Raw genomic sequence first — 15,728 nt, forward strand, 5'->3', positions numbered from 1 at the left:
TGCAGTGAACTGAGATCATGCAGCTGCATGCACTCCAGCCTGGGTAACAAAGTGAGAAGCTGTCTCAAAAAAAAAAAAAAAAAAAAATAGGGAAAAAGGGCCAGGCGGGTGGCTCACACCTGTAATCCCAGCACTTTGGGAGGCCGAGATGGGCGGATCACAAGGTCAGGAGATCGAGACCATCCTGGCAAACACAGTGAAACCCCATCTCTACTAAAAATACAAAAAATTAGCTGGGCGTGGTTGCGGGCGCCTGTAGTCCCAGCTACTTGGGAGGCTGAGGCAGGAGAATGGCGTGACCCCAGGAGGTGGAGCTTGCAGTGAGCCGAGATGGCGCCACTGCACTCCGGCCTGGGAGACTGAGCGAGACTCCGTCTCCAAAAAAGAAAAAAAGTTTAAAGTGGAAAGGGAGCAAAGTCCAGGAAATTAGATGCACCTGGGTTCAAATCTTCGTTCTACCTTTTAATAATTATATGACTTTGAATATGTAAAATAAATTCTCTGGGTTTCAATTTTCTCTATAAAATGGTAATAATGTCTTCCTCACTAATATGGATCAATGATGTGCTTCAAGCATCTAACACCATGTTTGACTCATGGTGGTTAATACGTAGTAGTAGGAAAATTGAGACTATACTTTAGATGTAAATATTATTATTAAATTATTGTTTCCACAAGTTAATAAGTGAACCAGGATTTGTTGTAAGTATTACTTACAACAAATAAGTAAGACTACTTTGTAGTTATAAGTTAAAATATTTTCAGGGCTGGTGCGGTGGCTCATGCCTATAATCTCAGCACTTTGGGAGGCCAAGGCGGGTATTGCTTGAGCCCAGGAGTTTGCAACCAACTTGGGCAATATAATGAGGTCCCATCTCTATTACTAAAGATAAGAAAAAAATGTTTTCATACTGTAGTTTAGTAGGTCTTGATAGTATATTTTTCTCAAGAGTCAGCTGTTGCCGAGATGAAAAACTTTTTTCAGTCTCGGAGTTTTCAATAACTGATAACGAATGGTTCTATATTAAAATAGCAACTTCTGGACTTTCTAATTCAGGACATGGAAAAGGAAATCAGTAATGCCCTAGGCCATGGCCCACAGGATGAAATCCTAAGTAGTGCTTTCAAATTGCGAATTACTCGAGGAGATATTCAGACATTAAAGAACTATCACTGGCTCAATGATGAAGTAAGTTGTATTCCCTCCCCCCTTTTGGCTATCATTAAGTTTATTTATTTATTATCTACAATCAAAGTGACTCCTACTCAGTTATAATGGGTTGGTAAAGCAACTCTTAGTTATAATTAAAACAAAAACATCTTAAATCTTAAAAAGATGGTTAGTTCTGATTTTCTGCCTTTCATTAGCGATGTTTCCCTTTTCTGCATCTGTATTTTATTGCATCCACCACTTCATTTACTGGTCTTCAATAAACCCTGGGTACAGCTGATAAATGGGAGGAAGCAGCAAGTGATACTGTATTTTAGGTGAATTCTTACAGTAGCTGTTTCTTTGTTTTTGTTTTTTGGTTTTGTTTTTGAGACAGAGTTTTGCTCTTGTTGTCCAGGCTGGAGTGCAATGGCACAATCTTGGCTCAGCGCAACCTCCGCCTCCTGGGTTCAAGCAATTCTACCTCAGCCTCCCAAGTAGCTGGGACTACAGGCATGCGCCACCATGCCCGGCTAATTTTGTATTTTTAGTAGAGACAGGGTTTCTCCATGTTGGTCAGGTTGGTCTCAAACTCTGGACCTCAGGTGATCCGCCCACCTTGGCCTCCCAAAGTGCTGGGATTACAGGCGTGAGCCACCGTGCCTGGCCTGTTTTATTTTTTGAATAATAAAGGGATATATTGATCACTATATACTATGTGTATTTTTCTTTGAGTGATAGCTGAAAAATTTTGCCTAACTTGTCATCTTGTAACCTTAATACATTTAGCAAAAGCTAACTCTTAAGTTCTTTGACAATTTTCTGGTGGGTTCTTCCCCGAACTGCTTAGCCCCTGCATCTTCTCTCTTTGAGGGAAGTCCCCTATGACTAGTTACTTATAAACACATTCTTTGAAAACAGGAATGTTTTGTTTTACATTATAAATGTAATTTATTTATCGTAGAACATTTGGAAAAAACAGGAAAAGTAAAAAATATTACGGTTCAAAAGTACCACCACTCGGCCGGGCGTGGTGGCTCACGCCTGTAATCCCAGCACTTTGGAAGGCTGAGGCGGGCGGATCACAAGGTCAGGAGACTGAGACCATCCTGGCTAACACAGTGAAACCCCGTCTCTACTAACAATACAAAAAAATTAGCCAGGCGTGGTGGCGGGTACCTGTAGTGCCAGCTACTTGGGAGGCTGAGGCAGGAGAATGGCGTGAACCCGGGAGGCAGAGCTTGCGGTGAGTCGAGATGGCGCCAGTGGACTCCAGCCTGGGCGACAGAGCAAGACTCCGTCTCAAAAAACAAGTATCACCACTCAGAGATAAATAAAATGTTATTATTTTGGTGTATGTCCTTCCAGTTAATATTTTAAAATTGAAGTCTAATTTATATGTAGTAAAATTCACTTACTGTTAATATTTCTGCATATTTTTGGTGTGATACGGTTATGTAGATCTTTCCATTATTGCACAGACTTTCTTCCTGGATTCCTTCTTCTGGCTGTTAAGTGTTACTCACATGCCTTAAAAGTACAGTTTCATTCCATTTTCATGTGTCCCATTTTGCACTGATCACTTTTTTCCCTGTCTTCTACTATAGACAGTCTTTTTATCCCCTTCTTTAGTACCTTACCTTCGAATTCATCCTTATTCAGGTAGAAATTTAGTTTTGATAATATGTTTGCCATGTTCCAGCTTTTGCTCCCTTGGTATTTTGTAGGTCATTAATTTTTACATGAATCTTCTGGTGGAAAGAAATAAAAAGCAAGGCTATCCAGCACTTCATGTATTCAGTACTTTCTTCTATCCTAAATTAAAGTCTGGAGGTTACCAAGCAGTGAAACGATGGACCAAAGGGGTAAATCTCTTTGAACAAGAAATTATTCTGGTGCCTATTCATCGGAAGGTACATTGGAGCCTGGTGGTGAGTAGAGAGGGTTAATGGTTAATTGTTGGACTTGGATAAAGACCATTTTTTAAAAATAATGCTGCCCTTTTCTGCCCTGTGTATAGAGGCCAATAGTATATATTATAAGCATACTCTGCAGAGTCTCTTTTTAGTTTTTTTTTTTTAATGTCCCATCCTTCACCCAACCCTTTTAGTTCTTTTTATTTATTTATTCTTTAAACAATTTTATGTTTATTTTATTTTACTATTTTTTAAAATTAGAGACCAGGTCTCGCTCTGTTGCCCAGGCTGGAGTGAATTGGTGTGATCATAGCTCATTGTAGCCTGGAAGTCCTGGACTCAGGTGATCCTCCTGCCTCAGCCTCCTGAGTGACTAGGACTACAGGCATGGTCCACCATGCTTGCCTAATTTTATTTATTTATTTGGCAAGATGGAGTCTTGCTATGTTGCCCTGGTTGGTATCCAATGCTTGGCCTCAAGTGGTTCTCCTGCCTCAGTTTTTCAAAGTGCTGGTATTACAGGTGTGAGCCACCACGCCTGGCCTTTTTTTCTTTTTCTTTCTTTTCTTTTTTTTTAATTTTTATTTTTAGAGACAGGGTCTCATTCTGCCACCCAAGCTGGCATGCAGTGGCACAACCATAGCTCACTGTAACCTCCACCTCCTGTGCACAAGTGATCCTTTCACTTTAGCCTCCCAGGTAGCTGGGACTACAGACATGCACCACTATGCCTGGCTAATTTTTTTAAATTTATTTTAATTTTTTTGTAGAGACAAGAGTCTTGTTTTTTTGCCCAAGCTAGTCTTGAGCTCCTGGCTTTAAGCAGTCCTCCCACCTCAGCCTCTCAAAATGATGGGTGAGATGCCACACCTGGCCTCCTTTTTAGTTCTTGAGTTGAACAACTTTTAGAAGGCTACAAGACAAAGTCCTTGTACTTGAGGAGCTTTTTTTTTTTTTTTTTTTTGAGATGGAGTTTTGCTCTGTTTCGCAGGCTGGAGTGCAATGGCGCAATCTCAGCTCACTGCAGCCTTCGCCTCCCGGGTTCAAGTGATTCTCCTGCGTCAGCCTCCTGAGTAGCTGGGATTACAGGCATGCACCACCATACTTGGCTAATTTTTGTATTTTCAGTAGAGATGGGGTTTTACCATGTTGGTCAGGCTGGTCTCAAACTCCTGACCTCGTGATCCGCCACCTCAGCCTCCCAAAGTGCTGGGATTATAGGTGGGAGCCACCGCGCCCGGCCGAGGAGCTTTCATTTTTAACAGGAAAGAGTCTTAGTACACATAAGGGTTATTAAATTTATTTAGTTTTGTTTACATGCATTTATAAGGCCAGGTGTGGTGGCTCATGCCTATAATCCCAGACTTTGGGAGGCTGAGGCAGGAGGGGTTGCTTGAGCCCAAGAGTTTGAGACCAGCCTGGGCAACATGCAAAGACCCTGTCTATACAAAAATTTAAAAATTTGCTGGGCCTAGTGGTGCACACCTGTGGTCCCAGCTACTTGGGAGGCTGAGGTGGAAGATTCCCTGAGCCCAGGAGGTCGAGGCTGCAGTGAGCTGTGATCACACCACTGCACTCCAGCCTGGGTGACAGAGTGAGATCTTGTCTCAAAAAAAAAAAAAAAAAAGACAGAAAGAAAAGAAAGGAAGAAAAGAAGGAAAGAAAGAAAGATACAGATATAAAGAAAGCAAAAAAAAAAAGTCTCATCACTCTGAGAGGACCACTAATTTTTTAACTTAGGAACACACTTTTTTTTACTAAAGATACGTAAGATACATTTTTAACTAAAAAAAAATTAATACATGTATCAATATAAGTGGATATCGTTTTTCTTTTTTTTTTTTTGAGACAGAGTCTCGCTGTCACCCAGGCTAGAGTTCAGTGGCACAATCTCGGCTCACTGCAACCTCTGCCTCCCGGGTTCAAGTGATTCTCCTGCCTCAGCCTCCTGAGCAGCTAGGATTACAGGCACATGCCATCACGCCCAACTAATTTTTGTATTTCTAGTAGAGATGGGATTTCACCATGTTGGTCAGGCTGGTCTCGAACTCCTGACCTCATGAGCTGCCCGCCTCAGCCTCCCAAAGTGCTGGGATTACAGGTGTGAGCCACCATGCCTGGTCCATAAATGGATTTCTAAGATACATGAACAATTTATATTGGTACATGTATTTTTTAAAAGATGCTTTTATTTTTGGAAGTAAAACTCTCACTCCTCTTACATTTAAGATATTTCTGGATGTTATCTTTTTCCATTATAGGTGATTGACCTAAGAAAAAAGTGTCTTAAATATCTGGATTCTATGGGACAAAAGGGCCACAGGATCTGTGAGATTCTCCTGTAAGTAAAGGTTGAAAACCTCACTACCCCCTGTTGAGGTGATCGCTCTTCTATCTCATCCTAGGAAGCTGTGTGGATGGTAGTCTAATGTATAGTTAAGGCTATTTCAGGACTTAGCATGCATTTTATTTTTAAAATAATAGCTGATTTCAACTGAGAAAACATGTTTAGTAGCATCACTGGAAACAAGTTTGTCATGTATTATGATGTAAAATAGATCTTATTAGAATCCTGTGATTTGCATTAGATTTCTTTGGGATCGATACGTTATTCTGAATGTTCTAAGGAACTGTTAGTTGGGGAGTGTTAGTCCTCTAAATTCTTAAGCCCACTCATATCTTTATGCTTTCCATGAGAGTTGAGTTTATCTCAGAACCCAGGCGCAGTGTTTAAAGTGTGTGGTTTGAGGGGACTGTTTCAAATAGTAGTTGCTATAATAGAAACCGGTCTTTAAAGCATAGCTACTTCTTAGCTAGGTAAAGTAGTGACATGAGTTCAGTGAGAAAATGCAGCAGTAAGATGGGTCCATTTTTCCTTTTCTGCTCACTGGAAGCAATGAAGTTCCTTCTTTCAACTTTACTAAGGACAAATGAATCTTGTGAAGAAAAGTTGCTGCTAACAATAATTCAATATTGTTTTAGTATAAAATATTATTCTTATTTATGGTTGTTTACCTTGAATAAAAAGCATAGAGAAGAAAATTCTAAAAATCGTAAGATACACCAATTGTTTATAAAATGGTTCTCTTCTAGTCTTTTCTTTGAAGATGTGTATAGATTGTGCACACATACATTTGCGTTCATACGTATACATGTATTATCCCATGTATAGAAATGTTCTTACTGGGATCATACAGTATAGTTTGATGTGCTGCTTGTAACAGGATTTGAAAATTCATATTTTATTACATTCATGCTTTTTTTTTTTTTTTGAGATGGAGTCTCATTGTGTCACCCCATGCAGTGGTGCAGTCTCAGCTCACTGCAACCTCTGCCTCCTGGGTTCAAGTGATGCTCATGCCTCGGCCTCCCAAGAAGCTGGGAGTACAGGCTTCTGTCACTACGCCTGGCTAATTTTTGAATTTTTAGTAGTGACGGAGTTTCTCCATGTTGATCAGGCTGGTCTTGAACTCCCAACCTCAGGTGATCCGCCCACCCCAGCCTCCCAAAGTGCTGGGATTACAGGCGTGAGCCACCGTGCCCGGCGATCTTTGGCTTTTTATGTTATTTATTTTTTGAGATGGAGTTTCACTCTTGCCGCCCAGGCTGGAGTGCAATGGCGTGATCTCGGCTCACCGCAACCTCTGTCTCCCAGGTTCAAGAGATTCTCCTGCCTCAGCTCCCAAGTAGCTGGGATTAAAGCCTTGTGCCACCACGCCCAGCTAATTTTGTATTTTTAGTAGAGATTTAGTAGAGATTTAGTAGCCATTTTGGTCAGGCTGGTCTCAAACTCCCGACCTCAGGTGATCCATCTGCCTTGGCCTCCCAAAATGTTGATTTACAGGCGTGAGCCACCACACCCGGCCTATGTTATTTTTTATATCTTAATTTTGGTGGGGGCATCTAATGCTTATCAACCTGATATATATTTCAACTTTTAAAAACAAGCATGTACAATTTTTGTAAGCAGACCTCCCCAAATTAAATAAAAAATCCAGAAAGCCACTTTGGGAGGCTGAGGCAGGCAGGATCACAGGCTCAGGAGGTCGAGACCATCCTGGCTAACACGGTGAAACCCCGTCTCTACTAAGAAAAATATAAAAAATTAGCAGGGCATGGTGGCGTCCTCCTGTGGTCCCAGCTACTTGGGAGGCTAAGGCAGGAGAATGGCGTGAACCCGGGAAGCACAGGTTGCAGTGAGCCGAGATCACGCCACTGCACTCCAGCCTGGGCGACAGAGCGAGACTCTGTCTTAAAAAAAAAAAAAAAAAAAAAATCCAGAAAGCAGTCACGTTTTTAAAAAGCTAATGAATATGGATTTGAGAATGGCATATCTGTTTAACATCACAAAGCCCTTTGTAACCATAATGGTTAGTTTCTGTAGGGATTTATTGATGTATTTCTTCTTTGTTTTGCTTTTTAGTCAGTATTTACAGGATGAAAGTAAGACCAAAAGAAATATTGATCTGAATCTTTTAGAGTGGACCCATTACAGCATGAAACCACATGTGAGTGACGATCATCTATATTTGACATACTTTGTTGCATTTACTAATAGTATATTATCCAGATTTGGCTCCCTGCATACTTTTAAAGTACACATCATTTTTTTTCTTTCTTTCTTTTTTGTAGAGATGGGATCTTGCTTTGTTGCCCAGGCTAGTCTTGGGCCTCCCAAAACAAAGTGCTGGGATTACAGGTGTGAGCCACCATGCCTGGCCAGAGTATACATCTTAAGAATGATCTGCTTCTAAATCTTTAGCAATTAATTTAACTAAAATGGTTGCTTAGCTTTCATCTTCTTGTCTAAATGTAAATGTTAACATATGCTTGCATATCTCCCACAGAATTGGGAAGGAACCCACTACATTCAAGTTGGCTAATTTCCCGGTTGGTGCTAATGAAAGTTTACATTTCTTTTCCAAAATTTGGGAGTTTGTTTAAGTCTTAGGATCCCATGCCAAAAAAAGCATTTTAATTTCTAAACTGAAAAATTTGGGCCAGGCGTGGTGGCTCACACCTGTAATCCCAGCACTTTGGGAGGCCTAGGTGGGCAGATCACCTGAGGTCAGGAATTTGAGACCAGCCTGGCCAACATGGCAAAAACTTGTCACCACTAAAAATTAACTGGGTCTGGTGGCACGTGCTTATAATCCTAGCTACTCAGGAGGCTGAAGCAAGAGAATCACTTGAACCTGGTAGGCAGAGGTTGCAGTGAGCGGAGATAGCGCCACTGCACTCCAGCCTGGGCAACAGAGGCGAGACTGTCTCAAAAAAAAAAAAAAAAAGAAAAAGAAAAATTTGAAGGATAAGCTTTGAAATTTCCTAAGGAGAGCACAGATATAAGGAAGAGTCTGTTAGGATGAATACTGTGTTCTGGTATGGGAAATGGAATAAAGAAAACAAATTGCCTTTCTTTGTATATTGTAGTCTCTAGTTTTGTCCATTCTGTGAGAGATGCTAGGCTCGAGAGAAAAGTGTGAGGTATCTGTGTATGTATGGGTGGTATGTATTTAAGCAAACTTTAAAAATCATAATAAACTTCATTTCTTTGAGTAAAAATTGAGCTATTGTCATCTAATGTGTTTTCCAGCAGTGGAAGTGGCCTCTCCCGTACTCTTACTAACTTGAGCTAATTGTGACTGACAGCCAGAGTGTGTCAGGGACTGCCAAGATTAGGGCAACACAGGCCTGAAGAAGGTGTGAGCTCATTGGGTTTAGAATCCACCACCTTTGGCTTATTATGCTCTTAGTGCTGCTTGTAGCAAGTGTTGTTTTTGCCTTACGGCAGAACTGATCCATCAAGGCAAGATCCTAATTGGTTAAAGCCTATCCAGGAACTTCTCTCTGTCCACCTTGAAGCTGTAGGGTCCAAAGCAGTAGTCTTATTTTCTTAGCTAGAGAAGTTACATTTCTGATTGACCACACTTGGCCCTTTTTAAAATTGATAAATGCTTCTGAAATAATTCTGACTAGCATCCCTGGTAGTAAACCTCCTTTCAGTTTGGTTTCTTGGAATGGGAGCTGAGAGATGCAACTCTCACTTTGTGTTTTTCTCTTCTGAAAAGCATTTCCTGTGGGGTCATGCACTCCATCTCATAGTTAGGGTTTGTGCCCTGCTATGGATTATGCCTATGCCATAGGATTGTGCTACTGCACTCTAGCCAATCAAATGCAGAGCCGTGGAGAATTAAACAAACACAAGAACAGAACAGAAAGGAAAAGCAGTGTTCACAAGTTACATCTTAGACCTGTGGCTTCAGTTCTCACAAGGCCTGTTTTTCCCTTGCTATGATCTGTTTTATACCACGTAGAGTAAGAATAATTGTGTTTTTTGTATATGACTGTGTGTTTAGGTAATACCTGATTTAATATTTACGTTTATAATATTGTTTACAGCAATATTTAGAAAAAGTCCAAGGAATTTGTATTTAATGATGTTTTACCCTTTCCTCTCTTCTTTTTTCTTTGTAATTTTAGGAGATTCCTCAACAGTTGAATGGGAGTGATTGTGGAATGTTTACTTGTAAATATGCAGATTATATTTCTAGGGACAAACCTATCACATTTACTCAGGTGAGTGAAGACTGTCTTCATCCATTTACTTGTTACTAAGCAAGATAAGGCACTTGGCTAGCGCCTGGCACACATTCAGCTCTCAATAGTAGTAGCTGGCCAGGCGTGGTGGCTCACACCTGTATTCCCAGCACTTTGGGAGGCCAAAGCGGGTGGATCACCTGAGGTCAGGAGTTCAAGACCAGCCTGGCCAACATGGTGAAACCCCATCTCTACTAAAAATACAAAAATTAGCTAGGCATGGTGGTGCATGCCTATAATCCCAGTTACTCAGGAGACTGAGGCAGGAGAATCACTTGAACCCAGGAGGCGGAGGTTGCAGTGAGCCGAGGTCGCACCAGTGCACTCCAGCCTGGACGACAGAGCGAGACTCTGTCTCAAAAATAAATAAATAAAATAAATAGTAGTAGCTGGGCTCAGGCCTGTAATCCCAGCACTTTGGGAGGCCGAGGCAGGTGGATCACCTGAGGTCAGGAGTTCGAGACCAGCCTGACCAACATGAAGAAACCATGTCTCTACTAAAAATACAAAAAATTAGCCACGTGGTGGCTGTAATCCCAGCTACTGGGAAGGCTGAGGCAGGAGAATTGCTTGAACCCAGGAGGTGGAGGTTGTGGTGAGCCGAGATTGTGCCATTGCACTTCAGCCTGGGGCAACAAGAGAGAAACCCCATCTCAAAAAAAAAAAAAAAATAGTAGTAGCTGTGCTATTCTTATTGCTTTAAATCTTGGTTTTAGCCCTACTCCTGCCAGAATCAGGGTTATTGCTCTCAGGTTTATCCTAGTCTTTGGTGACACAATGAGCACAATTTGCAAATCTCTGAACTCTGGCATTCATTGGTTCCTGTGTATTATTATTTCTAGCCAAAGAAAGAGGTATGTCAGTGTTTAATAGCAAGGGAAGAATGGGCCTGTGAGAACTGAAGCCACAGATCTAAGATGTAACTTGTGAATACTGCTTTTCCTTTCTGTTCTGCTCTTTTGTGTTTGTTTTGTTTTGGTTTGGTTTGGTTTGGTTTGGTTTGAGATGGAGTCTCGCTTTGTTGCACAGGCTGGAGTGCAGTGGCATGATCTCAGCTCACCACAACCTCTGCCTCCTGGGTTCAAGTGATTCTCCTGCCTCAGCCTCCCCAGTAGCTGGGACTACAGGCGTGTGCCACCATGCCCAGCTAATTTTTGTATTTTTAGCAGAGATGGGGTTTCACCATGTTGGCCAGGCTGGTCTCGAACTCCTGACCTCGTGATCCACCTGCCTCAGCCTCCCAAAGTGCTGGGATTACAGGCGTGAGCCACCGTGCCCGGCCTGTTCTGCTCTTTTGTTTGTTTAATTCTCCATGGCTTTGCATTTGATTGGAAACTCAAGTATGTTGGGAATTCTTGAGAATTTGTAACAGTGGATTCTCAACCTTTTTACAACTGAGGACAACCTTATTAAAAAATATTTTTCATCCACAGACCTTATTTTGATAGATGTTGTCTACCAAGCAAACTGTATGTATTCCATGAATACAAACTGTAATACAAACTCCATTACGTGAAGTAACTAGGACTCCCGTGCTGAATTAATATAATTCCAGTAAAAAATAAAGGCATTTATTGCTTAGTCTCAGCAGTTTTACTAAGCGCAAATGTGCAGTTTTTACTAGATGTTTTGAACTATTTAAAATAATTTAAGAATCATGTGTTAAGACTTTTTAGCCCCCACCCCTAGGTAGGACATCACTAGTTTATTATTATTATTATTTTGAGATAGAGTCTTGCTCTGTTGCCCAGGCTGGAGTGCAGTGTGGTGTGATCTTGGCTCACTGCAACCTCCATCTCTCAGGTTCAAGCAATTCTTCTGCCTCAGCCTCCCCAGTAGGTGGGACTACAGGCATGCACCACCATGCCCGGCTAATTTTTGTATTTTTAGTAGAGACAGGGTTTCACCATATTGGCCAGGCTGGTCTTGAACTCCTGACCTCAGGTGATCCACCTGCCTTGGCCTTCCAAAGTGCTGGGATTACAGGCATGTGCCACCACGCCTGGTGACATCACTAGTTTATAGTAAGGGACATCCAACTATTTATAATGATACATCAGGAGTACCTCAATAATGTGAAATTCTTTTTTTGTTTGTTTGAGACGGAGTTTCGTTCTTGTTGCCCAGGCTGGAGTGCAGTAGCGCGATCTCAGCTCACTGCAACCTCCGCCTCCCGGGTTCAAGCGATTCTCCCGCCTCAGCCTCCCGAGTAGCTGGGATTATAGGCATGCGCCACCACCCCCAGCTAATTTTGTATTTTTAGTAGAGACGGGGTTTCTCCACGTTGGTCAGGCTGGTTTCGAACTCCTGGCCTCAGATGATATGCCCACCTTGGCCTCCCAAAGTGCTGGGATTATAGGCGTGAGCCACTGCGCCCGGCCAAGAATGTGAACTTCCGATTTCACTAGAAGGACTAGTTGTACTACGGGTAATTTTGGAGTTGCTTTTTGTGTTGCTGCTTTGCAAATTGCCCATGTAGTGATTGTCAGTTAAAGCAGAATAATTTATTAAGTAAAACATCTCATTGTTTAATGTTGCCAAATAGCAAAGCAGTTGGCTGTTCTTTGAACCTCATAAGATGAGATTTTAAAGGGAGAAGTTGCTATTTGAACAGAATTGGCAATGTACAACGCCTGGTAGAGCAGAAAGAAACTTGTAGATTTCGTTGTTTTTTCTTTATTTAAATAAATATGTTTTTCTCATAAAAAAACAGAATATGTTCATTTTAGAATGTTTTGAAAATTCATATAAGTAGAAAAGTTGTCTATTGTGCCACCACTTGGATATTTGCAGGACTGTCAAGTTGTACTATGCTGTATAATTCTACATCCTGCTTTGGTTTTCCTTAACATATAAAAATGCTTATGGTAGGCTGTGCGTGGTGGCTTTTGCCTATAAATAATCTCAGCACTTTGGGAGGCTGAGGCGGGCAGATCACCTGCAGTCAGGAGGTCAAGACCAGCCTGGCCAACATGGTGAAACCCTGTCTCTACTAAAAATATAAAAATAAGCCGGGTGTGGTGGCGCATGCCCGTTGTCCCAGCTACGCTGGAGACTGAGAGACAAGAATCGCTCGAACCCAGGAGGCAGAGGTTGCAGTGAGCAGATCGCGCCACTGCGCTCCAGCCTGGGCGACAGAGCAAGACTCCATCTCAAAAAAAAAAAAAAAAAAAAAACTTATGGTACATATCATGTAATTATAAACTTAAAAATGGTTTTATAAGTATGTTCCATGATGTAAAAATGTCAACACTTAGAAAAAGAACATGGACATCCTGCTTAATTACGTGATTACACCTGAAGGTTGTGCTGCTGTGCACATTAATATGTAATGCGTGCATTGTTTATGGGGTTCTTTGCAGCACCAGATGCCTCTCTTCCGAAAGAAGATGGTGTGGGAAATCCTTCATCAGCAGTTGCTGTGAGAAAACTTTGCCTGGTCCCTCTAGCTGCTGGTGGTTCTTTCACAGACATTTCCATATACCTCATGCATTGTGGGTTAAAAAGTCCCTGCATCACTTCTGTTCTCACAGGTACTGAGCTGTCAAAAGTGCATGAAGGCCTCTCACTGTACTCTAGTCCTGACTTGGGGTGCAGAGGGCTGCTTGCAATCCTGTTTGTAAGGCTGTGCCTGCTCAGAGCTTTGGACTGTTCAACCCACACAAGAACAAACGCTAACTAATATATTTTTTAAGAGATTCTTTTCCCTATGAATGTGGGAAATGCAGGATTTATTCTGTGAATTGTTTGTTTTCTGTGTGTTTGTTCAGCATATTCATTCACTCACTCGTTTGCAAACATAATGGGCAGTGGTCATTTACTGCTGCTCTTTTACAGTTAGCTCTAAATTACTTGTTTGAACTATTTATTTCTGAAAGGAATGTTACTCAAGCTGCCACTCCCTGCTGAAGAGCAGGAGGGAACTCTCACTGGGGGCGGAAGGAAGTGGAGCTGGAGCAGTAACTGCCAACGTGAAGCTGGAGGGTTTGGGATTTGTTTTGTTTTGTTTTTGTTTTTGTTTTTTTGAGGCTCAAAAAATGCTGGGAGAAATGCAAATGCTGTGGGATAGGGCTCCCGTTGCCTTTCAGAGGAAGTCTGACACTACAGCGCTAGCACAGTGCCCTGAACAGTGGAACTGTGCCCAAGGGACTCTGACTATGCAAGCATCTTCTGAAGAGTGTCGTGGTCACCTTAAAGAGACTTCCCTTTCTGGAAATGTGGTGACTTGGCTTAGTCTTCAAACTGGATTCATGGATTTGAAGTAACTGTAAACCCTAAATCTTCATTTTCATCCCAGATCTGGTTGAGTATAAACCTCAGAATTTTAGGGGCTGGCCTGAGCTGTTTATTTCAAAAGATACTATTCAATCTAAAGCTATTTTTCCTCAGAGTTTTTCTTTTCTATAAATTAAGTCTAAATTAAGTTTTCTACTCATTTAAGACTAACATCTCCCCACTCCATCCCCACTGAAATTTGTGGAAGAAAATTTAGTACTTGGCTCTGAGGTTGCCAGTTATACAATAATCTATTTTGCATATGAAAGTTTGTATTTAACTTTTTTGTTCATTAAAAACCTTACTGATGTGGTTATAATTTCAGACAGTTTAGAGTTGGTCAGGACATATTTTGCAAGATCTAGTGCCTAGTGTTGCTTTTCTGATGTAATAAAAGGTTGTCTGGCAGAACCTAAAAAAGTATATGCTGAAATGATTTCTAACCCTCTCCCTACTTCAACCTCCCAGACTTGTTCTGATTCATAAAAGCAAGAGGTAAAACTGGAAAAATTGGGCACGTGTTATCTATGAATCTACGTGCCTGCCATTTGGAGGGCTCCAGCTGCTGGTCCCAGAGGTATACTGGTTTTAGCTATTGCAGCCAGTTCCCTGAGACTTGTAAAACTCCTGGTTTAGGACATGGGGCCTGTGGTGTGGATGGAAAATGCTGGGCCTACTTGATGGTCAGCCAGAGGCCATGTGGTGGGTGATGACTGAAGCGGGAGCAGGTTGTGCCACACCTCCCTCCCTCCTGTAGCCCCTGCTCCTTTCCCTGGGCTCCTGGCACTATGCCAGTGAGTATTGGGACCAGACAGTGAGCACAGCCAAAAAGGCCAGAGGTTCACTAGGTCAGCATCATACCAAACGCCTGGCTTTCACTGGGCATCAGCGTGCTTCACTTGAGAGTTTGGTACCATGGTTAAGATCAACTCCATGCTAGGTAAGTCCTGTTAGGAATGGCAGTTTGTATTCTGCCCACATGAATGATGCTGGGCTTAATGTATTATTTGAGGGGCTTCTTCAGAGCAGTTCTCACTGAGCTTTCCATTAACCTACACTCTTCCGGACGGCTCTTAAAACTTCCAGGACATAATGAAATTGGGAAGCACAGAGTGTTGAAGTCTATAGCATGGCCTTCTGCTTGACCCTGAGTTCCTGAATTGAATGTGAGAGACCACAGGCCATACTTCTCTAGGCACTCACATGTCTCCCTTGGCATAAACAAACATGTTAGTAGTATAGGTTTTTAGATCCAAACAGTTTATTTGGATCTAAAAGTTTTAAGTGTTGAGTTGAAAAAACAGCTATTGATTTTATTAGTAGCAAATTATCACCATTAAAGCCAGTGGTTTTTGTTTTGTTTTGTTTTTGAGACAGAGTCTCACTCTTCTCGCCCAGGCTGGAGTACAATGGTGCGATCTCAGCTCACTGCAACCTCCGCCTCCCAGGTTCAAGCGATTTTCCTGCCTCAGCCTCCTGCATAGCTGGGATTACAGGTGCCCACCACCACACCCCGCTAATTTTTGTACTTTTAGTAGAGACAGGGTTTCGCCATGTTGGCCAGGCTGGTCTTGAACTCCTGACCTCAGGTGATCCACCCGCCTCAGCCTCCCAAAGTGCTGGTATTACAGGCATGAGCCCTCACCCAGCCTTTTTTTTTTTTGAGATGGAGTTTTGCTCTTGTCATCCAGGCTGGCAGACTGGAGTGCAATGGCACTATCTCGGCTCACTGCAACCTCCGCCTCCCAGGTTCAAGCGATTCTCCTGCCACAGCCTCCCAAGTAGCTGGG

General features: G+C 42.1%; 1 protein-coding gene across 3 annotated transcripts in view; it reads left to right on the top strand.

The window, feature by feature from the left end:
• The window catches only part of SENP2 (SUMO specific peptidase 2), a 44,594-nt gene extending 30,236 nt beyond the window's left edge, over positions 1-14,358 (top strand). For 2 of the 3 annotated variants that reach the window (XM_054483568.2, XM_054483572.2), the window contains 6 exons: positions 1,058-1,189; positions 2,878-3,081; positions 5,328-5,407; positions 7,490-7,574; positions 9,547-9,642; positions 13,026-14,358. In XM_054483568.2, coding sequence (XP_054339543.1) covers positions 1,058-1,189; positions 2,878-3,081; positions 5,328-5,407; positions 7,490-7,574; positions 9,547-9,642; positions 13,026-13,088 — 660 coding nt within the window. In that variant the 3' untranslated portion in view covers positions 13,089-14,358. The remainder of the gene's footprint in view (positions 1-1,057; positions 1,190-2,877; positions 3,082-5,327; positions 5,408-7,489; positions 7,575-9,546; positions 9,643-13,025) is intronic. The other variant, XM_054483570.2, reaches the window with a different exon arrangement.
• Positions 14,359-15,728: the final 1,370 nt, after the last annotated feature.

This window comes from Pongo pygmaeus, chromosome 2 (assembly GCF_028885625.2).
Source record: "Pongo pygmaeus isolate AG05252 chromosome 2, NHGRI_mPonPyg2-v2.0_pri, whole genome shotgun sequence".
In the NCBI taxonomy this organism is placed as follows: Eukaryota; Metazoa; Chordata; class Mammalia; order Primates; family Hominidae; genus Pongo; species Pongo pygmaeus.